Consider the following 26,864-nt stretch of genomic DNA (forward strand, 5'->3'; position numbering starts at 1 on the left):
TGTATTGTCCCACTAAATGTTATCACGGTATAGGATTTAAATACTCCACAGCAATTTCCAAAATTTAAGATCTCTAAAATGCAACACAAAGGTAGCTGGCGAATCCGAACTGCAGGTTGCTATGGGTCATGCACCCAGCGATGCTGCACCTTTTCAAATGTTTCCCTGTGTTTGGTGTTACAAAGCACACATATCAGAAGAAAAAAGGGGAGAAAAAAAAAAAAAGGCAAAAACCAAACAACATCCCCCTAAATGTGAGAACATTTAACTCCAGGGCCTTTTTGCATTGGAGAAGATTTTTCCTTCGGTTTAGTTGTTTGTCATAAAGAAGAGATCGAGTCACTTATCACTATTACGGAACACAGGGGAAATTAGCCATGCTAAAATATATGCTAATAAAGGAACTCAAATTTTTCCAAGAGAGCACTGCAGGAAACAAAATTTGCAAAGAATTGACTTACAAACAGGAAGCCGCCTTCCACCCCTCAGCCTTCAAAAGGTTTTCAGCCACATGCCTGGGAATATTAAAGACATCATTGCTCAACATTTGTTGACAGATTCTGAGCTTCACCAAATTTAGTTGTTACCAATGTTAATTCAATGTGAAAGACAAGGCAGTAATGCATGCAGTGCTCCCATTATGTATATCAATCTTTAATATTCAATTTGAGTTCCTAATTGCCTCACTATCCATGTTCCAACCCACAGCAAATCCCTCCATGCCTCTGCAATTCACTGTTTGCCCGAGAAGGCTCTGCTTTTACAAACCTTCAGAAGAAAGGGCTACCACATGTAGCAAGAGATACTGTGCAAAGACCTACAGTGCCTTTTGCCAGTAAAGCAAACCTAAGAGTGCTTCAAAAATCTTTTAAAGTTTGCCTTGTGGAAAAGTATAGAGGAGTACGTTCTTTATGATAATTTTGGACATTTATTAATCATAATGGATGTGAACTGCATTATGAACGTGTCTATACTTTTTCCATGGTACACTTCTGGTCAAATGAACTCGTATGGGGAGGTGGGGAGGAATAAAAGAAAGAGAGAAAGGAAGAAATTAAAAATGTTCTGTGTAATATCTGGTACAGATGCTGCCAGAGGACTAAATCCCCCATCAGCAGGGAAATACACTAGATCATCTAATAGGCATTTCCAGCTCTAACTTCTGTGATTAATAATTTACAATCCACCGAATAAATTTTTTAATTATTCCTGTACAGCAAGAAAAATCCTCTATGGAATATGATCCATTTCTTCAGTTCAAAGTGAAATAATTTTAGAGACTTATATCCCCCTCCAAAACAAAAAAAACCCTAAGCAAGTAAGGCACACATTTTCCTTACGGAAGTGTTAGTCTCTTCCACTATGTCCATGAAAACTCCACTTGTGTTTGATCAATCTAATCACAATATTGAAAAACGATCTATGATTATTTACAAAATAATTAATCTATCCACTTCAAACATTATCTTACATTCCAGAAAACAAAATCAGTAGCGAACACCATCATCTGTGAGTGACCACCTTACGTATATATTTTGAGTGCTTTCGCCCCTATCCGTGTTCAAATATTTTAACGCAGTTAAATTTAGATGAGTTGGGAGTAAGTTTGACACATTCCTTCTCTCCAGTAACAGGGAGCTGTAACACTCCTATGCCAAGATGATGAATCCCTGCATGGCAGCCTGCTTTGCAGCTACTCAAGCTGGTCTAGCAGAGAGCTAAACAGCTTGGCCTATTTGACTAGCTGCTAATTGGCCTCTAGGAAAGCCAGACTGCAAAAGGAGAGTCTCTACAAACTGTAAGGCTGGAGAATATTTGTTTACCTCAATTGCACATTAGGAGATGTTTCCAACAATAGGCATGGTTTTTATTACTCCTTAAAACTATTTTTAAATGGCTATAACCCTCTTAAAAAGTCTCCCAGGGATATGAGAAATTAAGCTAGAAAAAGCACGACAAGTATATAAACTAGGCAATTTTATCAGGCTGTAAATCAGCATTACTGTTTCAAGCATGTATTTATTCTTGTCTTAACTGCTAAGACAATAACAGCTACACCTAGCATAAAAATGACTTTGAATATCAGCAATCAAAGATGATTAAGCATTATATGGCAGGTTTAAACACAGTGAAACCTCCATCAAATTGCTCTGTGCAAAACCAAGAGGGGAAACACCCCTGTATTACACTTTGATTTGAGCGTGGCAAATTACTTCGTCAATCACATCATGTAACTTACTTGGGTGCAATACACAATGGAAAGATCAATACTGATGAGAAAGTCATTTGCAGCATGTTTGCACTGGCGAATCCGTGGGAAGTACAGACTGTACTGAGTCTGCTACACCAGCCAGTGTCTGAATCGAATTCTCTGAACAAAGAAACTACAAAATTTGATTGGCAAAGAAAAGAAAGTGGTACACACTAGAATCCTATTTTGAAAATATTTGTCCCTTCAATATTCCTGTATGATATTTTTAGGGGTGGGGGTGTTGTTATTCCTAAACAACAGTATTGATTGTCCTGCCTTTTATCAAACTTCGGTATGCCTTAGTTGCACAGCTTATAGTCTGTTTTTGCCTAGAAATTCTTGCTATTGTTCGACTGTTCACACAGCTTTGTTACTACAGGGCTGCCTACGAGCACAGGTTTGTGAACACAGCTACAGGCTGTGCATAACACACATAAATTGTTTCCATGAAGTCGTAGAAATTCAGGGCTGTTGGTTTTTATTAATCTTTTTTAAAGCACTTGAGTATTTTGGGAGGGAAAATAATACAGAACTACACAGACTTTGAAGAAAATCTAAACCAAAACTGACAAGAGTAAAGGTCTGATTCGAGACTCCAAATGTTGTGGTATCCCTTTCCAAAAAACTGTGACAAGACACTTTTAAAGAGGCAGATACCCAACTCCCAGAGCCTCCCCATACAATCAGGGTGCTACTGACTTTTAAGAGGTGTTTTAGTGTAACTGGCTGGTAAGTTCCTCCAAGTTACCAAAATATTTGACTGTTAGGGAGAAATCTGTCTCCTGGTATAAAAGCTTAAGAGATCAAAGCTGCACGCAGCTTCCCAAGGAGAAGGGCCTGACATGAAGCACTACTGCGCAGTTCTAACCCAAGGTGTGTGATCTTGGGTTGCTCAAGTCCTGTGAGAACAAAACGTCAGCTTTTATACAACTTCAGGAAAAAGAGCATTTCCTTCCCATCTTCCTCACAGACATCAATGGCAGTAACTTGTTTCTGCCATCAATCCCTCCTCCTAGTCTCCTCCATCCTCCACGCAAGTTGCCTGCGCTAGCATCCCTCCTGGCAACAACACACACTACTTTTGAGCACCTACAGCACACACATCTGGCATGTATGGCTGGCTCTTATTTCCAGTCACTCTGAAAGCCTTCCTGTGCCTGGCACCCCTGTCCAGCCACAGGGAGCCCTGTCCTGCTTCTGCCATCACAACTTTTTCCTGTCCAAGTCCCTTTACGCTTTCTTAAGACACTTGACACTCTTGCCTTGGGCCACCTTCTCAAAGTCAGGCTGAACTCTACTCTGCTCTCTACCTCTACTTCTGCTACATTCCCTCTGTTCCAATTCCCCTGAATTCCAGCTTTTGCCTTCATTTTTCTTACACTAAGAATTCATTTTTCTGCTTAATATTCCTTCTCTTCATTAAAATCACTCCAGGAAACCAACTGCTCCCACCACTGTTTTGCAATGTGAAGATTACCAGGCCTTGTGCCCCCCGTGAAGCAAGGGAGGCTGACGGGAGGACACCCTTCCTCTCGCTGACTCAGAGATGTATTGCAAAACACCACGGATTTGCTCCAGGCCCATGCACTCTTACTGCAAAGAAAGCAATTTGGGGTAAGCCCACTTGGACCCAGCATCATGCCCTCTTGTAGAGGTAAATAACAGCAAACTGTACTGATGTCCAAGACACACCATTTTAAGACTTTTTAGTAAATAATTGCAACCTCCTGCCATTTTGCCAGCACAAATCTCCATTACCACCACAGCTGGCACCTGTGCCAGTGGTTTACCAGCACTGTCTTAGTGCAATGCCTCCAAACCAGTCAGCAACAAAAAGTCCCCACCTGAATCTGCACATACCACCCATCCATCTTCAGGTCCCCATCTGAATTGGCACATACCACCCATCCACCTTCACATCAGAATGCTACGACTGCCTTGCATGCCTTATTTAATAGCCTACTGAAACAGTGGCACTTCCTTCAGATTCTTCTGCTTTATGAAACTGCAAAGTATATGACAATTAGGTGCCCTGAGTAACCTCCTCCAAGATGTAATACTCCTATCAGGTAGGTGCTACAGCCAGATGAACATCACGATGTTCAAATTAATGTCCTGCCCCAGACTCTCTTTGTTCCAAAAAAATCTTACATAGTATCGAGTCATTGCAGAAGAAAATCCTGCAAAGTATAGATGATGTCATTTCATACACAACTTCTGTGCAGCTTTGTCTGTGGACAGTAGAACCATCCTAATCCTCCAGGCTGGGGTATGTGTTCCAGGTGTGCACACAGGGATGATGAGCAGGGGGTTACCACAAGTACTGGTACCAAGGTCTGTAAAGCGCAGTATGTTCTTGTGCGAAAGGGAAGGTGTTTACGACAGTTAAACAGGCAGACAAAAGACACAGAAGGGACACGTCTGTGGGAAGCAGGGGAAAACAGATGAGTAAATCCCACTAAAAATAGCCAACGTTTGGAAGTCTCATTACTTCACGATTACCTCCTGTTTCAATGACTCTGACACAGAGATCCCGTCAGTTCTTGTTTGTCAGGAGGGAACACGAGAGAAAGACTATGACAGGTCGTAGTCACAAAGAACCGTTCAGTTAAAAAGAGAATCCAGTATCCTTACCCTTGTTCTGTCCTCAATTTCATAGATGCGAAGCTGCATGGGAACATTAAAGCTATGCAGGATATTTCCACCAAACACCAGAGAATCTACCGGAGTATAAACCGCATGTATCCACCCTAGAGAGGGAAAGCAAAGAACTGAGAATGCCTCGTGCTATGTAGCATTACAGAGCAATTTATAATCAAATTTTAACAACCCGATGAACCCCGTTCTGCAGGGGGTGAGAAGTTCAAGCAGTGAAAGGTTAAACGGGACGCTCGTAGCCATTTTAAGACTAGCCGTAGCAGAAGAACGGCACCTTAACAACGTACAGTCTTACAACCCTCTGTAAATTGGGTTCTTCTATTTATTCACAGAACATTTAGAGTGTTTACTGAGAACACAGAACTTTGTGACTCAACCACATCCATGACTAAGAAGTAAATTCAGTCTGTTCAATACACTTGGCTCTCAGATGTATCTACTGGCACCTCCAGTAGGGTTGCAAGTCATGTTAGCAGTGGTGGTGGGCTAGGGCTGTGGAACTGGACTGAGTCACACCAAACTTCTTTCACACCAGCACCAGAGCATACATCTTCAGAAGTCAACAACTTCAAATTATTACCAGCCCTTCTTCAGAGGTGAAAGTTTCATATTCTATTATCAACTTCCTGAAGCAACCGAAAAATCTTTTTCACTGCAAGCCCCAAGTGAAGGGATTTAACATTTCTAGTACTGGGGCTGATGTGACTGTTCTGACCCAATCCTGTAAGGGACTGAATTCATTTCACAGGCTCCAAAGTGAGGGAATAATTTTCTATCACGACACAAATCCAGGCATAGCAATTCAGGTAGCCACACACCAGCTCTTCTGCTTCTGCATTGTTTGCTTGGTGTGTCAGCAACTGAAGGACTGGCTATGCAAGACTGTAGCCTCTCATCTCCACAGTAAATAGGAATTGATCCTGCTAATGATCTGGGACCCACAGAGACCTGAGACTTCTTTTTTTTTTTCCTTCTTTTTTAATGAAAAATATTACAATTTATAAACCAGCAGACAGCAAAGCAACATAGGGGGCAGTCAGTTTTCTCCTAACTGTGCAGTACTTCCCATTAAAGCTGTGGTAGCATTCCTTCACTTCAACATCAGTGAAAGAGCAGGAAAATGCCATTCAGCCTAAAGGGTTCTCCAGCTAGCAGCCACGAAAGCTCTCCTCCACAACAATCTTTAGACCGTAAAAGCCTGCAAAACTACGTCTGAGAAGTCCTTGAGCCACAGCAGATGGCAGAACTGGGGCTCTCATTTAAGGGCATATTGGCTGGAGAGAGAGACAGGAAGGAAAAGAAATCAGCACTAGAATTTTCTCCCTGGAATCACAAGCTTATCATTCTGGATATATTTTTCTGAATTTCGGAATCCCAGAATGGCTGAGGTTGGAAGGGACCTCTGGAGGTCCAACCCTCCTGCTCGAGTAGGACCACCTAGAGCCAGCTGCCCAGAACTATGTCCAGATGGCTTTTCAATAGCTCCTGGGATGAAGATTCCACAACCCCTCTGGGCAATCTGTTCCAGTGCTCAGTCAATTTACAGGTCTGATTCCACATGATAAACATGATGCATATAAAAAGCAAGTGGCTCATATCTCTGGCAGCTTTCGGTATTATTGCATCTTTCCTGCTCCAGTCAGTGTAATTTCAGTTACAGTTGCTCACGCTGATCCAGCCTGTTTATTACTTCCAAATCCAGAACAACCAACTAGAGAGGAATACTTTTTTTCATGTAAGGGTAGTGTGGCAACTACATACATCAACACTACAAAACCTCTTCACAGTTGAAGTAGTTCACCACCTTATGCGAAATACATCAGTCTGCACTAAGAGCAAACTACTAGAAAAATAAATTATCTTCCTGATCCCAGTCTTTGGGAAGGAATAAAGATCCAAGGTCAAGGAAGTTGGGGCCACTGCTTCCACTAGGTAATCAAAGATTTATGTGGTTGGGGCAACAAATAGAAATTACATGCTGAAGCAAATCTGTTGCTGGGAAAAAACAAAAACAAAACAATAACAAAACCCTGTAATAACAAAGTGCTCAAATCCATCAAGGTTGGGAAAATAAAAATAAAAACAAACCAGAGACCAAGCAACAAACAGCAAGTCATTAACACATTCCCTTGTAAAGTCCTTGGAAGTAAAGTTCCTACCCCTAGCCAAAGCAGGGTGTAGGATTGTCGTGGTTTTAGGCTAATCCAGCAACTAAAACTCACACAGTCTCTCCTTCTCCAATAAAGTAGAGAGGAGAGAAAAAAAAAAAAAAACAAAAGGACTGAGGGTTGAGGCAAGAACAGAGGGAGCACCCACCAACCATGGTCCTGGGCAAAACAGGCAGCGCTTTTCTCAAAGCAAAACAGTTTATTAATGATTACTTAGAAGGACAAAGGGAAATAAAAACCGATTACTTGAGAGGACAGAAAGAAACAAAACCAGATCTTAAACCGACACCTTCCCCCCCCCACCTTCCTTTTCCTCCCGGCTCTACCTCCTCCCCCCAGCAGCACAGGGGGCAGGGACTGGGGGAGTGCAGGTCAGTTCATTCCGTCCTGTTACTGCTGCTTCTTTCTTAAAGGAGAAGGAGTCCTTACACCCTTTTCCCCTGCTCCAATGGATCCCCTACCCACAAGGAAAAATCCACAAATTTCTCCAACGTGAGTCCAGCCCACTGGAAACAATCCTTCCCCACAGATTGCTCCGGTGTGGGCTATACCACAGTCTCGGGTACTTAGGGAGCTGTAGCCACTCGCTCCGGCGTGGGTCGTCACGCAGACTCCAGATGCCTTTCTGCCTTGCCGTGCCCCCAACACGACCATCCTCGGGCTCAGGCATCTTCTCCCCACGGGCTGCGAGTGGGTCGCTGCTCCACCGAGGCCGTCCTGGTTGCAGGGGGGCAGCCTGCCATCTCACCATCAGCCGCAGGGGAAACTCGGCTCCGGCACACCTCCTCCCGCTCCATCCTCACTGACCTGCTGTCGATGCAGCTGTTTCTCTCAGATCTCAGTCCTCTCCAGGTGAACTCAGCCCAGTGGGCACCCCGGGAGTGGGGTGCCCCCGAGTTCCCCAGCTGGCTCCGCCGCCGCCATTCTCCGTGGGCGGCGCCGGCCCGACGCAGGCAGCCGCCCGGCCGGGAGCCAGGGAGCGGGGGCAGTGCCCTCCTCCCTTCTCTGGTCGATCCTGGGCGAAGCACCTTTTCCGGTTCCCTTGTCCTGACTTAAATAGGGCAATTCGCAGAGGCGCCCTATTGGCTCAACCCCGAGGGGGATGGCAGTCTGATCTGGTGGCCAGAACTAAGCCTAACCCGGATCCAAAACTGGGGAGGTCGCAGGGAGCAAAATCCCTCTCCTGCCACCAGAACCACCCCCCCCTCCACATCAAACCATGACAAGGATGATTTCCAGGCACAGCTCGGAGATGGGTAAGGACGATGCCTGTGGGTACCATCCCTTCGCTGTCAAACAGCGTTGAGCTGGGCATGCAGCTGAGTCCCAGGGAATTCCCAGACCTCCAGCAGTTCACGTGCTCCCACACGCAGGATCCAGCTCACAGCCCCTCTGCCTGCTCCAGGACGCAGCCCTGTCAGAGGAGTCACCTGCTCACAGGACAGATTTTGGCCACTCAGCTGTATAGCTTTTTTCAGTCATGCTGCATCCCCAAATAGCTTTGATTTGCCTGAGGAACGTATGTGCCATATTGAAACCGCAGAGAAACAAGCACCAAGAGGTGTTTTCCAGGGACGTAGGACACTATGGGCAAGATTAGACAAAAAAGATGGAGAATTTACAAGGTAGAAAGCCAGGAAGATTGGAACAGATAATACAAAGGAAAAAAAACCTAAAATTCTCCTATTCTAGTATTAATGAGGCTGTGTACAGAGAAAAACCAAAGAGGCCAGCACCAGAAAAGTAGGAGGAAACAGAGACGAGCAGAAAACAGGAAACAGTTTCCATGAGGGTACTATATTGTGGAAATGAGCTCTGAGAACAGACGAGCTTGGATGGCACATTCGATTCATTCCCACTGCTTAGATACAAGCACGACTCCGAAATAAACCGAGGAGGATGAAATGTTCATTGTGGCCATTCCCAAGCAAGCTGCACGTATGCGCACACAAAAAAGACGGCCAAGGGGATTGCCTGAACGTCATCCACACCAATACATCCCGCCTGCCTCGCCTCCGGCTACGCCACCACTTTTCACGGGATGAACTGACAGGTCTGTTGACATGTACGATCATGTCACTCTGTGCTGGACAGCCTGCCATGTCTGCTCCTGCATCCTTCAGCTCTCACAGCAAAAACTCACCACAACACCTCCAATACAGACCCCTCTGAGGCCAGTGGCATCCGTTCTCTCCTCAGTGACTGCTCTCTACTGCTCACATAAATCCTGGTACTACTGCACAACCCTCTGTCTCCTGGGTTAGTGCAAGACAGGAGATCAACATCTCTCCCCTCAGTAATACTCTCAAAAACTGTCATGTTCTCCAAAAAAGGGAAAGCAACACAGAATAAAATGTCACAAATTCAGTTTCATCCTTCATGCTAAAAAAAGCACTGGAGTAATATCAGAACAAATGGATTCAGGAGTGAAAAAGTCAAAATTCAGTGGAATTAGATATTGTTCATTTTGGGCTGAAAGACACAAACAAAAGCACCTGCTAAACACTATCTAAGGCTACAATTAAATCGTATAGATGACAGAAAGACACGCACTGTGCGGCTTCAAGGATTAGTCAGGAATTAGAAAACTCTTCCTCGTGGGTGATGAGTTTCAAACCAGCCTGTGTGGCCAGTAGTAACGACTGAGTGAAGGTGGAAGCAGCCTGTCCTTCCTTGACAGGCTGGTCCCACCGCTCCTGGCTGGAGCACACTCCCTGTTCCAGCACGGAGATGAGCTCAGCTGACGGGGACAGACGGCTCGGAGAGTGCAGACACTGCACAGTCACAGCTCACAACCCTCATTTCAAGCCTCAACAAGACGACGGTCCACTTACGGTTTTTCTGAAGTTGAGATAAAAAAGATCTTTTTTATTTCAGTTCTTGGTGATTAATGAGTATTTCTTCCTTCCCAAAACAGTCCTAGTTTATGAAGCCAAGCCAACATTGAGCAGGAATTCTATTCAGGAGGACCAGAAATACTCTCAGCTGATTTACAGTTACGAATTATTCCACCACTTCTAAGATACACTTGAATATTTAGATGTTATCATCTCTAGTAAATCAAGAAGGTAAAATTAACAGTAACAAAAGCTTTTCTGAACAGTTACAAGAAAGATACAATCTCATTATCTTCTGAATTTTATAAAACAAGTATTATTAAACACTGCAAATTTTTTAGAAGATTTCAGGGGCCTGCAAATTCCTACTGTATCTTCGAGGATGCAATCATCCACCTGAGAACAATAAAAAAGAATATTAACTTAGAAAGCTACGGGGCAAACAGACTACAAGCTCCAAGCCAAAACCGTGGTGCATCTGTTTCCAGTAGTAACTGCAAAGATATTTTGTTTTGTGAAATAGAAAGCATATACACTTTCCTGCAATTCTACAGCAACTGGGGTGGAAAAGATGAAAAATATACATATCAAAAATACAAAGTGACTAAGGAGACAACCTTACAGTGGGCATTGCCATCAAATAAGATGTTAATTCTCTCATCTCAAAAGAATGATCATATCATAATAGTGCCCACAACCAAAAATATCAAGGAAACATCATGCTTACATTTTAAAAGTAAAAAAATTAGTAATTTTGCCCTGGTAGTACAAGTAATACAGCAACTCTCAATCTTATATCATATGATAAGAATTAGGTAGAGCACTGCAGAGGAACAGAACTAAAAATCCAACATTACACTGTCACCTTCTATCTGAACGCAGACACTCGAGGCAAAAACTTTCCTCTCTGATCCTCTGTGCTGATCTTCATCACTTGGTCCCTAAAGGTTCCAGGCAAGGAGCTTCCATTAATATCAGGGGAAGCTCCTGAAACGGGAAAAGCGAACAGCAACCAAAAATAGCCGGGCAGCTACACAGCCCTAGCACAACTCCCTGCAAAAAATTTACCAGTCAGATTTTAATAGCCTGTCATTCTCCTTGACATAAAGACTATATGCTACCTTCTGGTCCCATTACATAATAATTCATCAAATTCTGACTGGCATAGCAGAGGTGACCTAAGCCAGCATACTTGCAATAGGCAGAATCCTACTGATAACCACCGATACAGTATTTGAAGCACTTCACATCCTTGCAAATAGCTCCTAGAGTCCAGCACAGAACATCCCTTTCTGTCCACGTTCCTTCCCAGAAACACTCATCTGAGAAAAGTCATTATTTCTGCATTTGACTAGAAAAAAGAACTTTGGAGCACTCTCATGTTACCATAATAATCACCACAGACAAATGAGAATATTTTGTTAAGACTGTGGCTCATTCTTCAGCTCTCAAGAAATTAAGAGAGATTATAATAGCATGTCTCCATGTCAAAGGCCCCAAAGTGCATTGTAAAGAACATAAGAAAAATAAAGTAAAACAAACAGCTTACTCCTCAGTGGAACACCGCCAACTCCAAGGTGAAACACAACTGTTATGAAATAGCATGCAGCAACACTAGTGAGAAGCCTAAAGAGGAATCAGAAAGGAACACCATGTCCAGTTAACAGTAAGTTACCCTGTCTGGATTTTGATGATGGGCACGTCTAATAAACCAGCACTGCAAAAGTCTTCTACAATATTCAATGGCAGTCCATTATTCAATTTTCAGAAATAAAAAATGCAAAGTGGCTTCTTGGACTATTATTTTCAGGACCATGGAGTCGTCTGTTACTGGGACCATTACTATCAGATTTAAAGAAGAGACAAAAGTCACTCAAAATGGCCCAGATACTTGAGGATTTGTGCTCCCCTACAAAGCCAGCTCTCTAAACTACCAGTTCACACACACCACATCATCTCATCCCTTCAATGTACTCACATTAAAACTACATATTTGGAAAGCCTACAGTAAGAACACGCATGCAGAGTGAACCCACAAGCATACCTGCTCATGAGTCTACTGCCTCTGACCAGCAGCAGAGGCTCAGAAAAAGACTGTAAGAAACAGAGGACGGTTAGAGTAACCCTTGGTAGTATTAGTCATCTCTCAAAGGAACCAAACCCAGTATGTTCACAAACCTTCTTAGACCAATCACACTGCAAACCCTGGCATCGAACTGTACCCACAGTGAGTGCGGCAGCTTCCTCAGAGGCCAGTGAAACTGCTCTTCACAAAAGGAGAAGAAAATCCAAGTTTATCCATATACTGGCAGACTACATTACCAAAACCAATCCAGAAGTGGCTCAAGTTCACCTTTTCAAGACACATAATTATTATACACAATATTAACAACAGAGACAAATACTGCAAGACAAATTTTCCACAAGAGACTACCAGTTGGCCTGCTGTTGGATGTCCCAATTTTGCACGTGCAAACGCTCTTGAATTTCAAGTGCAAGTGTCTACACCAAGCAAAAGAAAAGGTCAGTTTTTTGAAAGGGAGGTCTGGCAGGAAATTGAGGAAAAAAAGCAAACAAGCTTAACATATTTAAAACTACTGCAAGGTCTTGTTTGCAGAAGAGAACAGGGAAGCAGGAGAAGGACAATATCCATGTCAGAGCTCCATCACTTACAATCAAAATGACATATTCAGCAAGACGAAAAGACTCAAAAGAGCAAGTAGATTGAAAAAGGATAAATTTTTCATTTTGTGTATGCTTAGTTTTGAGGTTGGGTTTAGGTAACAACAGTGACATTTAGGAGTACACAAGAGACTAACGTGGTGTTCAGAGAATCGAGATGGAAGGGAATGTGATGCACAACGCACCACTTGAAAGAATAAACGGAAGGATAGAAGTAAAAGACGGTCTACAAAGCATAAAGACTGGAGTGGCAGGTGAAGGGCAAGAGGAGGAGAGAGAAAAGGTTCCAGTGAAGTTATACAGTGATGTCAAAGGAGAAGAACACTTTAAGTAAAAGAAGAAGCACTAAAGATATTAAAAAACTGTGTAACACATTGGCATTAACTTAGTGAGCAGTATTTCAAGCAGGCTGTAAGGGAGCAATCAGGACGTAACAGAACAAACGGCTGCATACAAGCCAGAAACACACGCCTGCACTAATTCTGAGTTGTAGAAATCTGACGGATGCTGCCCAAACACTGGTTCTGCATGTTCTCAGCACAGTCATGAGAGATATCTGAACCACTTCTCCGTAATGACATCACAATGGACTTCCAACACCTCACACATCCCTCCTGCAAGTCATCGCTGGACATACATGCAGTACAGAAGAAAGCTTCAGCACAAATAATACTGGACAAGCTCTAGATTTGATTGTGACTGATAAAATTTCATTGTTTCCCTACTGAGACAGTAATCGAGCACTGAGATTATGCTTTTCCTCTTCCAGATCATCACAATTTATACCTGAGAAGAGAAGCACACTCTATAAAGAATTTCCCTTCCATTTGGCAAGCGGGTCAGATATGCAGCATCCACTGTCCGCTGTACCAAAATAAGATGTGTTACCTTGTCCGAATTCCATCTGTAATTACATGAAAGATTAAACACAGCTCAAGGTAACATACACAGCGCAAACACCCTAGGGCCGTAGCATTCTTTTCTAATGTCTTCCTGCATAAGGACAAGCATTCTCCCATCCTGGGGAAACAACACTCAGAATTTACAGAAAAAAATAATCCTTTGCTGACGCTGGTAGTGACTATAGCTTCTGTCCCCCTCGAACTTTCAACCGTTTTAACACCTTGAATCTGCATCTGGCCATAAACCTCAGCATGGCACAACGTGGTACATTTCTCAATCAACAACTATGCTGACATCAGTTTAGACAATTATAATAATGGAAAAGGCCAGGTTCCTTGCTGATTTTATCACTTTACCGCAGACTTTACCAGAGATGATCAGCCTTGACTCATCACTGAGAAGCGGTAAAGTCAGAGGTGAGAACTTGCAACGGTGCATCACTTGTTTGGAGAAGTCCCAGGGGGCCATCAGGAGCACAGCTTGGCTCCTACACAAGGCCCCTGACACGGCATCCCTCAGAATCCCAGGTTACTTCTTCCCACCACACACTTAGGAGGGACTCCTAAAATGTTGCAAGATGCATCTTGGCCCGTAACGACTCGCTATGGTGACAATACTTTGCTCAATTTCTCCTTGATCCCACAGCTGTGACCATGCCTCTCAGTGCTTTGCAGAGTTAGAAGCACAGGTAGAAATTAACTGGTTTAAACTTAATCTTGAAAGGATGATGGCAGTGATGGAGAGGAAAATACCCTGAGGCCCTGGTGAGCACTATAATTATGCTTTCTGTAAGAATAATTCCCATTCTTGTCCAAGTGGATTGTAGTTTCAGGGATTTAGTGGATCTCCTGCTAATCCTAGATCCTCAGAGAAACCTTCCATCTCCCACAGGCCGATGATCTCACCCCCTCATGTGTCTTGTTACAGTCCTCTCTACCTACTTCATCCTTATGCTGCTATGGTATAGCTGCATTTCTAGGACCACCCCCAAAACCAACTTGAAAACAGAAGCAGAGCAGAATAATTTATGGAAAAGCTCCTTTGCTGAAATGCTCTCCATTCACAGTCCAGCTGAGCACTAGCCAGATCACGCTACGTTTTCTGTGACCAGACCTGTAATTAGAAGGTACTCTCCTCTGGTCAAGAGTTTATCAGGCTCAATTGAAAGTATGAGACACACTGGTTTTACAGGCACCTGTTATCGGAATCTAAACACTACGAACACTTACACATACAAAACACATTCAAACATTAACAAATGTGATACTCACAAACCAGAGCAAAGAGGTCGTAGGAGTTGACCTGCTTTACACAGCTACAGCTCAATTCGCTGACCTGGAACAACCTTTAATTAGGCATTTCCATACTCTTAAAACAAACATAGAAATAATGCCCTTTCACATAAGTAAGAGAATTGCAAATAAGTTTTCCCAACAAAATACAGCAGAGAAAACATCCCTGAACCCACGAGGTGCTTACGGAGAAATTATGCATATTTGCCTTTCAAAGATGGCATGAAGCCTAAAACATCTGAGGTATTTGCATTTCTATACTTTGGGTTTTCCTAAGAAAACAGAAACTACAGTCAAAAAACACATTTGGAATCATAGAATCACTTCACTTCAGCCACCATGTTACAGCTGTGTCCTGTACAAGCTCCCACAACTTGCTGCATTCCAACTGCTGGCTATGACTAAACTAACATACAGAAAGTCTTATTCGTAGGAGGCTGTTCACAGGGGAATGAAGATAAATATGAAGATGCAGTAACGGGATCTAAGCAAACAGCACAGGCACACTCAAATACCCAGTTCAAACAGTAACAGCACATTCTGACCTGTTTCAAGGGAAGACCTAATTCCTTTAATGGATTAACTCCTCCACTCTCAAAGTCATCTTGCCTGTCACCTTCCAGGCTGATTCTTACCGAATACTTACAAATGTGCAAAATCGTGGCCTTCAGCTGATACTAACAATGCTCCCTAGTTGGCAAGAACATCGTCACCATCTTTGCATGACCTGCATTCTCTCTGTCTCCAGGATTAAAAAACAATAATCCTATTTCCACAGAGTAATTCTAGAGCAGAAGAACTACCAACCTGTCCTCCTGTCACGTAGAATGGCTACCTATATTCATCTCCCTGGTAAGATCCACTAGACAGAGGCAATGTGTTATTTCATTATAAACAAACTTACGGTCCCGTAATAGTTAAAGAGAGCAAAGCCTGATGTCATCTTAAACAAGAAGTGTTATAGATTACACCACCTTTAAACCCATTTAGGCAGAAGCAGAAAGGGCTGAAGCCACCAGCCTTCAAAGCAGCGACTATTTGGTTGCTTTGCAAGAAGAGCCTCAATCATGTAACGCAACTGAGGTGGGCAGTAGCGTAAAAATTAAGCGTGGCTGGGCTACTGGAAGATGTCCAGATTCAGTACCATCTCCATCAGCAGAAGTTCTGAAGAGTTACGACAATAAAACAAAGTTGTTTCCCCAAGAAGCAATCCTGAGGGAGCACAGCGCCTGCTCTTCCATGTACTGGAATCTCCACTGAGCTCCATCATGGAATTGCGACCCATCTCTGTCTACAGACAGAGGCAAAGAAGTAGGTTACTGAACTGCAGGTGAAACCTGTCAGAAGAGGCCACAAAACCAGAAAAATATTTTTCCAAGACAGCTAACTATGGCAAAAGCCAGTATGACTCGGATGAGAAGTGGTGGACCGACAGCCCCAGAGACCCAAGTCCTGTCTCCTTTTTCCCAGTACAGCACAAGCGACCACTGCACATGCTTCATCACAGTACAACATTTATCAGTCTGGATGGGTCAATTTCTAGAAATTTAAGTGCATTCGGTCCCTAGCCTTTCTTTTGCCACAGCAAATAAAGAGCTCAGTATTGGGTTTTAGACATGAAGAATTATTTTACTGAGAACTGTTAGTCAAACACAATTCCAGTGATTTCAAAACCAGTTAGTTAACAAGCAATACCTGAAGGAATGAAGAACGTATAGCCTTGTTTCAGCTCAATTCTTTGGCATCGTTCCACCCTGTCTCCCAGAAAGATATCACTTTGCTTTCCTGAGAGAACCCATTCTTCATAAAGTTCTAGATTCTGCAGAGTAGGCGGAATCAGCCAGAAGATCTAAAAATAAAACAAAGATTTAACTATTATCAACAGTCAACAAAAATAAACAGCTGAGAAATTCCAACAAGGTTATCACGTGTTAGACAAATGAACACATTTGTAAACACCAAGCCTGCTTTCTGCATAAAACACGTTTTCCAGGTGTTGTACGTAGAGGCAGGCAGCAGGAGCAATTAGTCCGCGTGCTGGAAGTGGCAAGATAACTGTCACTTGTCGTCTCTCTTCCATGACCCATCTTACTCAGAAGATACCTGCATAGTTTACTTTCAGTTCAAAACAGTGCGTTGGATAGTACAACTCTGTTGGACTATGTAGAAGAACAGTATCTGTACCACAGAGATGCTCAATCTGCCGTATTTTTTCCAGTTCCCACCATACGCTGTCTATACTAGAGCTGGGAAAAGCAACCTAAAACAGCAAAGATGTGAATGCAGCCATACATGCTGTATATTTTAACGCTTCTGTATCCTGTAATATTTCCGTTCAGGCACAGTGTGTATGTGCACACTGAAGGAACATGGAATGTCTAAAAGGAAACAGAAGCTCTAGCTCCAGGAGGAGACTTGCGAGGGCACTCTGACCCAACAAGGATACACACAGCCACACACCCACTGCAAGACGCTTCTAAACCAGGCAGCAATAACGAGCCTAAAAGCACCACCGACAGCAAATAACGTGTTCGGTATTTCAAATAAATCACTCGTTTGCTTCATAAAGGTGAATGGTGTCCTTCCAGTTCAGCAAACTCCCTGTACATCAACAAGGCTGGCTGAAATAGACTGATCGCTGACTAGCCCCCCATGTCCCCACCCCCCCAAAACCAGCAAGCAACTCCTCCCCTCCGTAAGAAGTACAGAGAAATAAAACCAAATATCAAACAAGGTTCACCTACCTTCCCCCCACGGAAAACGTGATACCACACTGAAGTGCCTCCAAAATCAATATGAAAATCAGTGAAGCATCCTTTCACACTCATCAAACAGTACCTGTAAGCAGAGCGAAGGACAAAGACGAATCAGTCTGAAACAGTATTTTTCACCTCTTATTTTGCAGAGGTTAACTGCATGTGTGATACTGTTTCCACCAATTAAGTTTCTGCGTTTATACTACCGGGGTTTGTCTCACGAAGTAACTATAACTTGGTTTCTGCTGAAAAACATCTATCTCCAAGGTTGAGTTTGCTATTCGTACAACTGGAACGAAAGCTTTCGCAGTTAAGGAATGGAAAAACATTAAAAGTTATGTTGTTCAGAAATACTTCTTATGCCACTGCCAGTCCCTGGGGTAACTTGTTTAATGCTCTCCCTTCGCTGGTTGAGAAACAAAACCTTCTCCAAAAGTTGCACCCAAATTGCTTCAAAGAGCAAAGTTTTGAAAAATCTAATTTGCTTATAAATCCTCCTGAACGTTCTTTACCTACTTGCCACTAATGCCATTTTTGCAAAGACTGGGGGACAGAAACCTCATTTGGCAAATTAACTCCTTTTTGTTCACATTTCTAGGCATTTCTGCACCACAACACATAAAGGAACCAGCTGGCAGCATCGCTAAGTATCAAATCCACTATTTTTTATGCCGTCTTGATTCAGGTTTTCAAAGCAGTTTAAAGTCGGCATCGCTGGAAAGAGCTACAAGAGCTCCCATCTCGCTGCCTGAATCTCGAGCCTCCAGCCACCATCTGTAAGGAATGGCCGAATTACAGCCGCCCTCCTCACTACAGGCACCTTTGCAAACGCAGGAAACACACACCACTTAACCCACTAACCTCTTTTCCTTGTTCCGGTCTCCGTTTCATGGCTTTTTTTTTTTTTTTTTTTTTTTTTTGGAAGGGTGTTATGGAAACCGTACCAGAACGGGATTTGTCAAAAAAAAGAAAAAAGCTTTCATTGAACTGTGTCTTTTTCTCATCACATTCAGGTAGAGAGAATCTCAGCAGTATGCAGACGGCGTGCAAAAGTCCCTCTAGATGATAGGCTGGAAGGGACCTTACCATGTGTCTGCAGAAGGCTGGCAAATCAGAGAGAATATAGGTACATAAGAGCCCGCTGCCTAGCAACCACATCCCGAGCCCGAGTTGACAGAATGATACGCAATGCTGTCATGAAGACAGTCAATTTGTGGGCTTCAAAAAAGGTCCTGCGCCTTCATCTCACAATTAAAACCTCTCCTCCCGCAATTAGGCGTCTCTCCTCTTGCCTACTCTGGAATTTTATTTTTTTTTTTTAAGGCTTCAGAAGCAGGAAGAGAGCTTTTTCTGCCCCTGGGGTATTTCAGATGCTTCAAAAAATCACAGCTAGCCAAGAAGCTGTCTAGACTCTCAATATGCTCCATTTCAAAATATGAGTCCTTCCCTCCCAAATACTTTTTTTTTTTCATTTCTCCTTTTATGTTTTCTCTATCAAGACGTTGTTGATTACAAGTCAGATAGAATTTAAAAACAATAAAAGAAGCCCAGAAAGGAAGTTGCCTTTCTTCCAGCCAAACTGCAAAAAGTCACAGATTGAATAATTGCTCAGAAAACAACAACAACAAAAAACCAACATGGAAATTCTCAGTTTGTGGGCAGTGTTGAGTATTAGAGGCTCACGTTGTTTTAAAAGTAAAAAATTAAAACCCCCACGGAATCGATTATTTTCAGTTTCCAAAAGGTCAGATGTAAAATACATCACACCAACAAAAATTTTCTAAGTCAGTGATACCTGCCAACGATTACCTGTTCATATTAAGATATTCTGACAGAGCGTAAACGGCCTGAGCATTAGTCAGTTTTATTTATTCCTCAGGAGTCAATAATCTAAACTTGAAGATGTCGATGTGTTTGTGTTCAGAGAGGAAATAACGGGACTGAATTCTCTGTCAAATCAAAGTCCTTAAAATTTAGTTTTGTGAGAAAACACCAAGAGAGAGAACTGTGAACGCTCAATATTTTTTTTTTACCCTTGTTTTTCTCCCTATTCCCTCTGTTTTCTTGAAACTCCTCTAAACACAACAATTTCCATTCCAATAAAGGTGGGTTTAGTGAAAGAGCCACATATGGTGATTAATAAAAACCTACAAAGCATTTGGGAAAAACCCAGTTTTTCTTTCCATCCTCAAACGAGCCATGCCATTTAATTTCTGCTGTTGATCTTACAGGGCTGCTTTTGTCCAAGCCCAACGGCTCCCGAAAAGGCTGAGGAGCCTGAAAAAAGCGATCTTCCGCCATAGAGCGCTCTCCCTTGCTGCCAGAGCCTGGCACAATGCCTTTGCATTGACCTCTACAGCTTCCTCTTCCAATGTACACCGCAGTCACATGGTCCCAGCACAGCTCCATGCCACAGCTAATCTTACACACCGCTCAGCTCCAACCTCAGCAAGCAGCTTCTCATCACTAACAGCTGCTAATTTGGGGAACGACTCAACTTTTCAGGTTTTTCCATCATGAAAAAAAAAAAGGGGGGGGGGGGGGGGGAGGAAAAAAAGCCATAACACAGCATCCATGTTGAAAGAAATCTAGAAACTACATCCCACTGCGTGCTCTGGTCGCAGCTCTCTGGGCCAGAACAGGTAAAGCGGGTTACAGGAACACAATCCCAGGCAGGGGACAGAGAGACAACCTGACCAGACTCACAACCTGAAAATAACAGGCGACGCAAAAGATGCCCCAACTTCGATTTTTTTTCCCAGCTGCAACCACATCCAATCCCTGCATACTCCACTTTACCTCCCTGCACAGCCTCAGTCAGGGCTTTAAAACATGCAGCTGCTTGCAATCCTGTTGTGGGGAAGCTTCCCTTCCCCACTGAAGAGTTTGTTTTATGCTCTCCACAAGCCTGAAATTGTTCAAGTTAATGTACTGTTATTTTGGAGGAAGGATTTGTGGTGTGGGGGAAAAGGGAACTTTCCCCCCAAAAATCCTGGGGAAATTTGTTAGAGAAACGATGCGAAGAAATATGGAGTAACCTGCAAACTCATGGGGAAGAGCAAACACAGAGATACCCCCAAAACAGCCAGGGAGATGACACAAACGAAGCCAAACCACTAAGCGAACACGGAGAGCTGGGAACACAGCAACACCGCGGAGCCGGCGCGGATACCACACTCCCACCAGGCAAACCCACAATGCACTCGCCACGCAGCGCCACGGACCCGCGAGCAAACGGCGAAACAAAGACAGCGACAGCCACGCCGGGATGCGAAGGCGCACACGCACGCGGACACGGACACGGAGGGGGACGCAGAGCCAACGCACATGCACATGGAGCCGGGGGAGACGCGAGCGCACGCAGAGGCGGCATTACCCTGGGCTTAGCTCCTGTTCTCTCGCAATAGGTACCGCGCACCATACGGCTCTATTCCCTCTGGCATTGCGAGGGCTCCCCTGCCACTGAGCTCAGCCCATAAACCACTCCCAAACCCCAGCAGAGGCTTCTGTTTTTTGTTCGGGCCAATGAGAAAAGTATAGCTCACTCTTCCTTCCTCCCAGGAGCAGCGCCGGCTGGTTGGAATCCCTAAGCCTGAAACCGAATACCACAAACCCATGAGCCAACTGCGAGTGCCAACGCGGGGGAAACGGCGCAGGCCCTGCTCGGGGCGTTCGCCCTCCGCTCGCCGAGGCGGGAGAGGCGCTCCCAGGCGTCGGACGAGGGAGGCTGCGGCGGCTGCCGGCAGCATCCCGGCACGCCGGGGCCCCCTTCTCCCAGGCCTCGCCTCCCAGCATCTGGAAGCGGGAGCTGGAGGGGAGGCGGCAGGAAACAATAGCTACCTCCGGGCGAGTCCGCGCGCTAACGGCCTGACCCGCGCCGAGCAGCGCTCCCGCTCTGGGGCCCCGTAACCGAAAGCCACAAATTACGCCGCAAGACAAAAGAGCCCGTTGTCACCCGGGAGACACGGGGCCCGTCTGCCGCCCCACCCCCGGCCCCCCGCCCGGGGCTCCCCGCAGGGCGGGACCGGCCGCTGCTCCGCACGGAGGCCGAAGGCTTCTGCGGAGCGGAGGGCTCCGGCTGCCCCCTGGGGCAGGGCGCGGGCCGCTCCTCGGCGAGGGCCGCCGCAGCACCCACCTCCGGCCGCCGGCGCTGCCCACCCAGGGGCCGCGGCGGGGTGCGTGCCCGCGGCCCTGCCCGGCCCCGGCCTCCGCCGCCAGCCCCGCGGGGGCACAGGCGCACCGGGCCCCCCGTTCCCCTGCTCAGGAGCGCGGCAGCGGTAACCAGCGCTCCCAGTAAAAGGCAGTTTCCTGGCTGAAGTAGAAGCAAACCACCACCTATCAAGACCAAACAGTAACTGATGATTAAACGGTGCGCGCACCGGGCGCTTCAAAAGCACAGGAAAGAGCCGGTTCCTGCCCCGAGGGGGATGTGATCCGAGTCAGTCAGGCAAAACCAACACCCCAGAGCACAGAAAGCCCATTTTCTGCCATGCGCCTCAGTCTGCACCCGAGATTCCACAAAGCCACCGCAAATTACACCCACAGATCATGCTGGGACCAAAGTTAGTGGCAGCACCTTCCTCATGCCAACCTCGCCCGGCTCCCATCCGAGGTGAAACACCACGATTCGGTGGCACGAGGTGGGTTCACACCTGAGTGTGCTGCTGCCAGGTGTGGGGAATTCACAGGGAAAGCATTATTTACCTTTCGGCTGCCAGATTTTGGCATCAACAGCCCATGTAGAGGGTCAGCAGAACGGCACCCAGCCACCACGCTGGGCTGCCTGCGGCGTACATTCAGCTCGCGCTGGGAAGGTTACCTTTGAGCTGTAAGAACGAGGAGGCCTTTTTTTTTTTAATTGGAAGTTTAAATTTCTGGGAAGGTGCCTGCCGCCACAAGGAAACGAGCCAAGCTGCCAATTCGCAGTGAGCCAGGACTGTCGGCCCCTGGAAGAGCGTTTTGGTGTTGGTGACAACGTGACTCGTTTCTCCATCCCGGTGACATGGCTGTTCAGCTCCAGGCTCACCACAAACCATTTTAATCACCGGTGCTTATTTCAGTTACAGGTGTGACACCACAAGTCCTCCAAGCTCTACACAAAGGAGGATTTGAGACTAACACACTGACTTGAAGACATTAAATTCTATTTACTTTGCTAGCTTGGAAAGTTTTAATGAGAACTTGCGCTTATTGGTCTGATTTTCTTGTACGTAATTATGTTTATAGACTGCTTTTGTACCAAAAGCAATACACAAATGACATACAAAGTGCATACGAGCATCTCACATGCATAAAACAGTGCCGGGTTGCGTTGTGGGACCTGCAAGCTCCCTCAAATCAAAGGGCAATCTCTGTCTCCAGAGGCACACCCTCAGCTTCTAATTAGACCACAGCTCAGCAGAGCATTTTAGCATCTGTTTAAATCCATCCCTACTTAGTAAAGGAATGAATAGAAAGGAATGGATGGCTGAGTGACAGCCTAGGAGAGGGAAAATAGGACTGAGTACATGGTAGTAGAGCAGCATCCTTTTGTGAACAGGTAGATGTTTCTTCATACAAGATATCACATCCTTAACTGAAGGACAGCAGCAATATAAAGACCTCTTATAGCACTACTGTGATTTTAAGTAATAGGAAGAGTTTTGAAGGCAAAAAGGGTGTTGTGGCGACTGAGGCTTTTGTTTTCATTTGTTTCGTCGCACAAACTTGATAAAGTTGTTAGAAGTGCCTGTAATTATTTCTGTAGCAATCATGTCCTGGCACACTTGGTGTTTCACAGACACTGCTTTGCAAATAATTTTGCAAGGCTACAAATGCAAAACTTAAGAAAGAAGATAATCATTTCAGCGGAGCTATCTGTTTTGGAAAAAAAAAATCAAATTAGTACTTTTTGTTTTGTTGGTTCAGGGTCAGCTGTATCCAGATTGCTTCAGTCTACGTTGAATTTAAACCGAGAACTAAATCTGAGCTTGTTTAGAGCTTCTTGAAAATGGTTTCGGTGCACCGTGACGAAAGCAAGCAGCTCTGAGCCTAGTTCAGTTTCCTTTTATCACAGTTTCCTACCCTTAGGATTGGCAGCACCACAGACATCCAAGGCCGTATTTAGGGGCAGCTTCTGCCCCTAAAAGCTGATACAACAGCCTTGCCTTTTCCTCCTGCCCTGGCTCCTGGTTACACTGAGCACGCTGCCCTCCCTCAATCGGGCTCTTGTGTTCGTAAGGCCCTTTGCAGGAACTTGCACCCGGGGATGGGTAAGAAGGAAGAGGGGAGCAAACTTCCTTGGTAGCAACAAGCTGCTCACTCTGCTCACCTGGTGTCTTATGGCCCTGCACTTTGTGTGAGGTGCAGAAGGGGTTTGTTGATGATCAAACAGCTCCCTTTGCTTGGCACAAGCATTTACGCAGCCATGTGGTGGTTTGGATGGCCTGAAAAGTAACCAGTTTTTCTTCTTTATTTCCGAGTCTGTTTTCAGCCAGACCAGTTGCCAGTCTAGTTTACTCTGCAGCTGCACAACAGCCATGTTCAAGCAAAGAGGATGGGACAATGTAGGCATGGGACTATTTTTTCGGGGGCAATGCCAACTTATATCAGTTTGAGGTGTGTCACACTACAATCTCAGCTAGCCATCCCCTTAATTTCCCATGTTGTCTTACTGCTTAAGAGGTAGTACTTGGGAAGTTTTACATATTTTTGACATAAACCATTTCCCCACTTAATTCAGTCCTCTAAGGCTCCTATTAGGTATGTAGTTATTTACTCACAGACAGAAAAATAACCTCGTTACCCAGAATTTTTTAAAAAACTTAATGGTGCAAGTCCAGGTGAAAGCCAGGGCGGTCTCCAGCGCGCGTAGTGCTCCTGGTAACCGAAGCAGCGCAGCAGATGGAGCGTTCTCTAACTTCACTCCCAGCACGGAACTTGACGTGCAGGAGCCAAGACAGACATTTGTGTCTGGTAATGCCATCTGTGTCTGCAAAACCGCAACGCTTTCGCTGGAGTGCTTTTTGTTTGTAGGGAACACGTTAATGGTGGGTATCGCATACTGCAAACTCAGTATTAAGAGAATGCGAAGAACAAGAATGAAATGAAACAATCCCATTTCTGAGCAACGACAGTCATTAATAAAGCATATGAATATTGACGATTCGCATAAAAGAAGGGGCAGCGTGGAACAAGTGACAGCGCTGACGTTTAGCTCCACAACTGAACACGATCTCTTTAATATGGGCTTATACCCTCTGGGTACTCACAGCAATAGCTGGGACTAGTATCTATACAGGAAAGGGTCATTGTGAATTTCCAAAGATGGAGAAAGCTAATCTCTCAAGGAGTTCATATTTAAACTGGACAAGTTCAGGGAAGATATCTCAAGAGTCACTAAGCACATAGAAACCACTTCCACCTCAGCATAACCCCTGCCTGAACTGCAGACGGTGGATGTTCAGAAAGTAATTTTAAGGGGCAGCATCACATTATGCTCACACTGTTCTTACACTTCTCCCAGGGCATCTATGACAGCAACCAACAGCAGACAGGTTACTGCGTGCCACGGATCTTTGACCTGATCCACTATAACTTCTCTTGTGCTGCTAGAATATCAATGTTTGTTATTGCTTTTATCTTCGTTGCTTCCTCAGACTGATGAGGGTTTTGTGCCAACAGCGATACACATCAGCTTTCTCTAGTCACTAGCAACATCCTCGCCCTCATCACTCCAGCCACATCACCCTTGCCTCTGACTCCCACGCATGGTAACTTCTTTTCCCCACATCAAACTCTATTGTCACATTTCAAGCGCTTGCAGTCTTTCACTGTTTAGCTTCCCTCTACCTATCACATCTACTAGTTTATCAAGCTGTCAACCTCCACCTTCACTCCGCCAGTGACAGCAACCTCAATGGCTGTGTCTGCTTCTTCATCAGGCATCTCCTTCCTTTCTACCAGGCCATCCCCCACACATGGGAAAAGCTCCATGTCAAAATCTGTTGAATTGCTACTTCTCTAAAATCCCTCTTTGAAACCTACCATCTGGCATTTCATGATGCAAGTGGTGAACTGCAAGAATATACTCTGCTTTTTCTGCTAAATTCTGTTAGTCATGTTGCTACCTTATCCTTTAAACCACCTCTGCCTTGCCTTGTTCACTTGGTGCATTTTCTTCAGCATCTGGAGCGTGCCTGCTCTAAGAAAGGGATGGCTTTCTTTACTTCTTACTTTGTACAATGCATGGATTCTGGAGCCCTGAATCATGATTCTGTTCCTTAGCTCTAGCAGATTGTACATACTGTTATTCAGTAGACTAATCACTCAGGAAGCAAGTTGCCTACGTTCTATTTTCTGCCGTGCCACTGGCTGATTGTGTGACCTTAGGCAAGTCACTCAGGACATTTCCAAATGCATATGTGAAATTTGGCACTCCTATCCATATCTAGTTACCCTAACAAGCAGCTTACTTTTTCAGAAGGATAGAGTATCTTTAGCTTCCACTGCAATCAATGGTGCTGAGCACATTGCAGGAGCAGACTTCCCCACGATGCCTGCCACAGAGGCTCTTCTCTTATGGAGACTTTTACCTTCCAAAATGTTTATTTTTACAGAATGAGAGTACATGCTGCATGTCACTGACTGCATGCTCCTTTGTATATATTTTAAACCAATCTATTTTAGACATTACAGTTCGGAAAGAGTTCGGAGTGATTTGCAAAATGTTAGAGGTCGGTTCAGCAGCAGAGCCTGGGAATGACCAATAGAAAATGCCCCTAAAACAGAAACAGCAGCAAAGGGCTTCCAGGACTACGTGTTGTTCGTCAGCCATATGGTCAATAGCTATTACATCATTAACACCTATTTCAGTTGTACTAATTCCTGTGAAACTTACAGTGCACATTTTCAGGGCCTCAAGTAGTTTCTTTTTCCAACCATCACATAAAAACAGCTTCAGGGAAGACATTCAAACAGAAGAAACCATGAGGTGAGGTTATACTACCAGAACTTGCCCAAAAACTAGAGCTGAGATAGGCAGAAGCAGGACAACTGCTCTTGTCTTTGCCCTCAAACCTGCCCTGAGTGGGTCCTCTCAAACAAGAAACAGCCTGTGTGGTCAGTCCAGTATTTCATCTTGCTGTTGAAAAAGTCAATGGAAAAGTGAACTGGCATGAAGGGCAGCGACAGAGTTTTTGGGGAGACACACACCTATTAGAAACGGACTTCAAATTCACGTCACAAAACATCTCTTATGTAATAACTTTTCAGTCATCAGTATTTTAGAACCTGGGAAGGAACCCAGCCCACAGAAGTACCCTGACCACACTGTGTGA

The 26,864-nt window shown here is 44.7% G+C and overlaps 1 protein-coding gene across 4 annotated transcripts in view; it reads right to left on the bottom strand.

Moving 5' to 3' along the window:
- Positions 1 to 26,864, bottom strand: part of KDM2B (lysine demethylase 2B) — a 121,473-nt gene that overhangs the window by 57,398 nt on the left and 37,211 nt on the right. For all 4 annotated transcript variants that reach the window (XM_086623781.1, XM_086623782.1, XM_086623780.1 and 1 more), the window contains exons 7-9: positions 17,536 to 17,629; positions 16,487 to 16,640; positions 4,886 to 5,001 (exon numbers count right to left, since the gene is read on the bottom strand). In XM_086623781.1, the coding sequence (XP_086479907.1) occupies positions 4,886 to 5,001; positions 16,487 to 16,640; positions 17,536 to 17,629 (364 nt within the window). The remainder of the gene's footprint in view (positions 1 to 4,885; positions 5,002 to 16,486; positions 16,641 to 17,535; positions 17,630 to 26,864) is intronic.

This window comes from Tauraco erythrolophus, chromosome 19 (assembly GCF_009769465.1).
Source record: "Tauraco erythrolophus isolate bTauEry1 chromosome 19, bTauEry1.pri, whole genome shotgun sequence".
NCBI lineage: Eukaryota > Metazoa > Chordata > Aves > Musophagiformes > Musophagidae > Tauraco > Tauraco erythrolophus.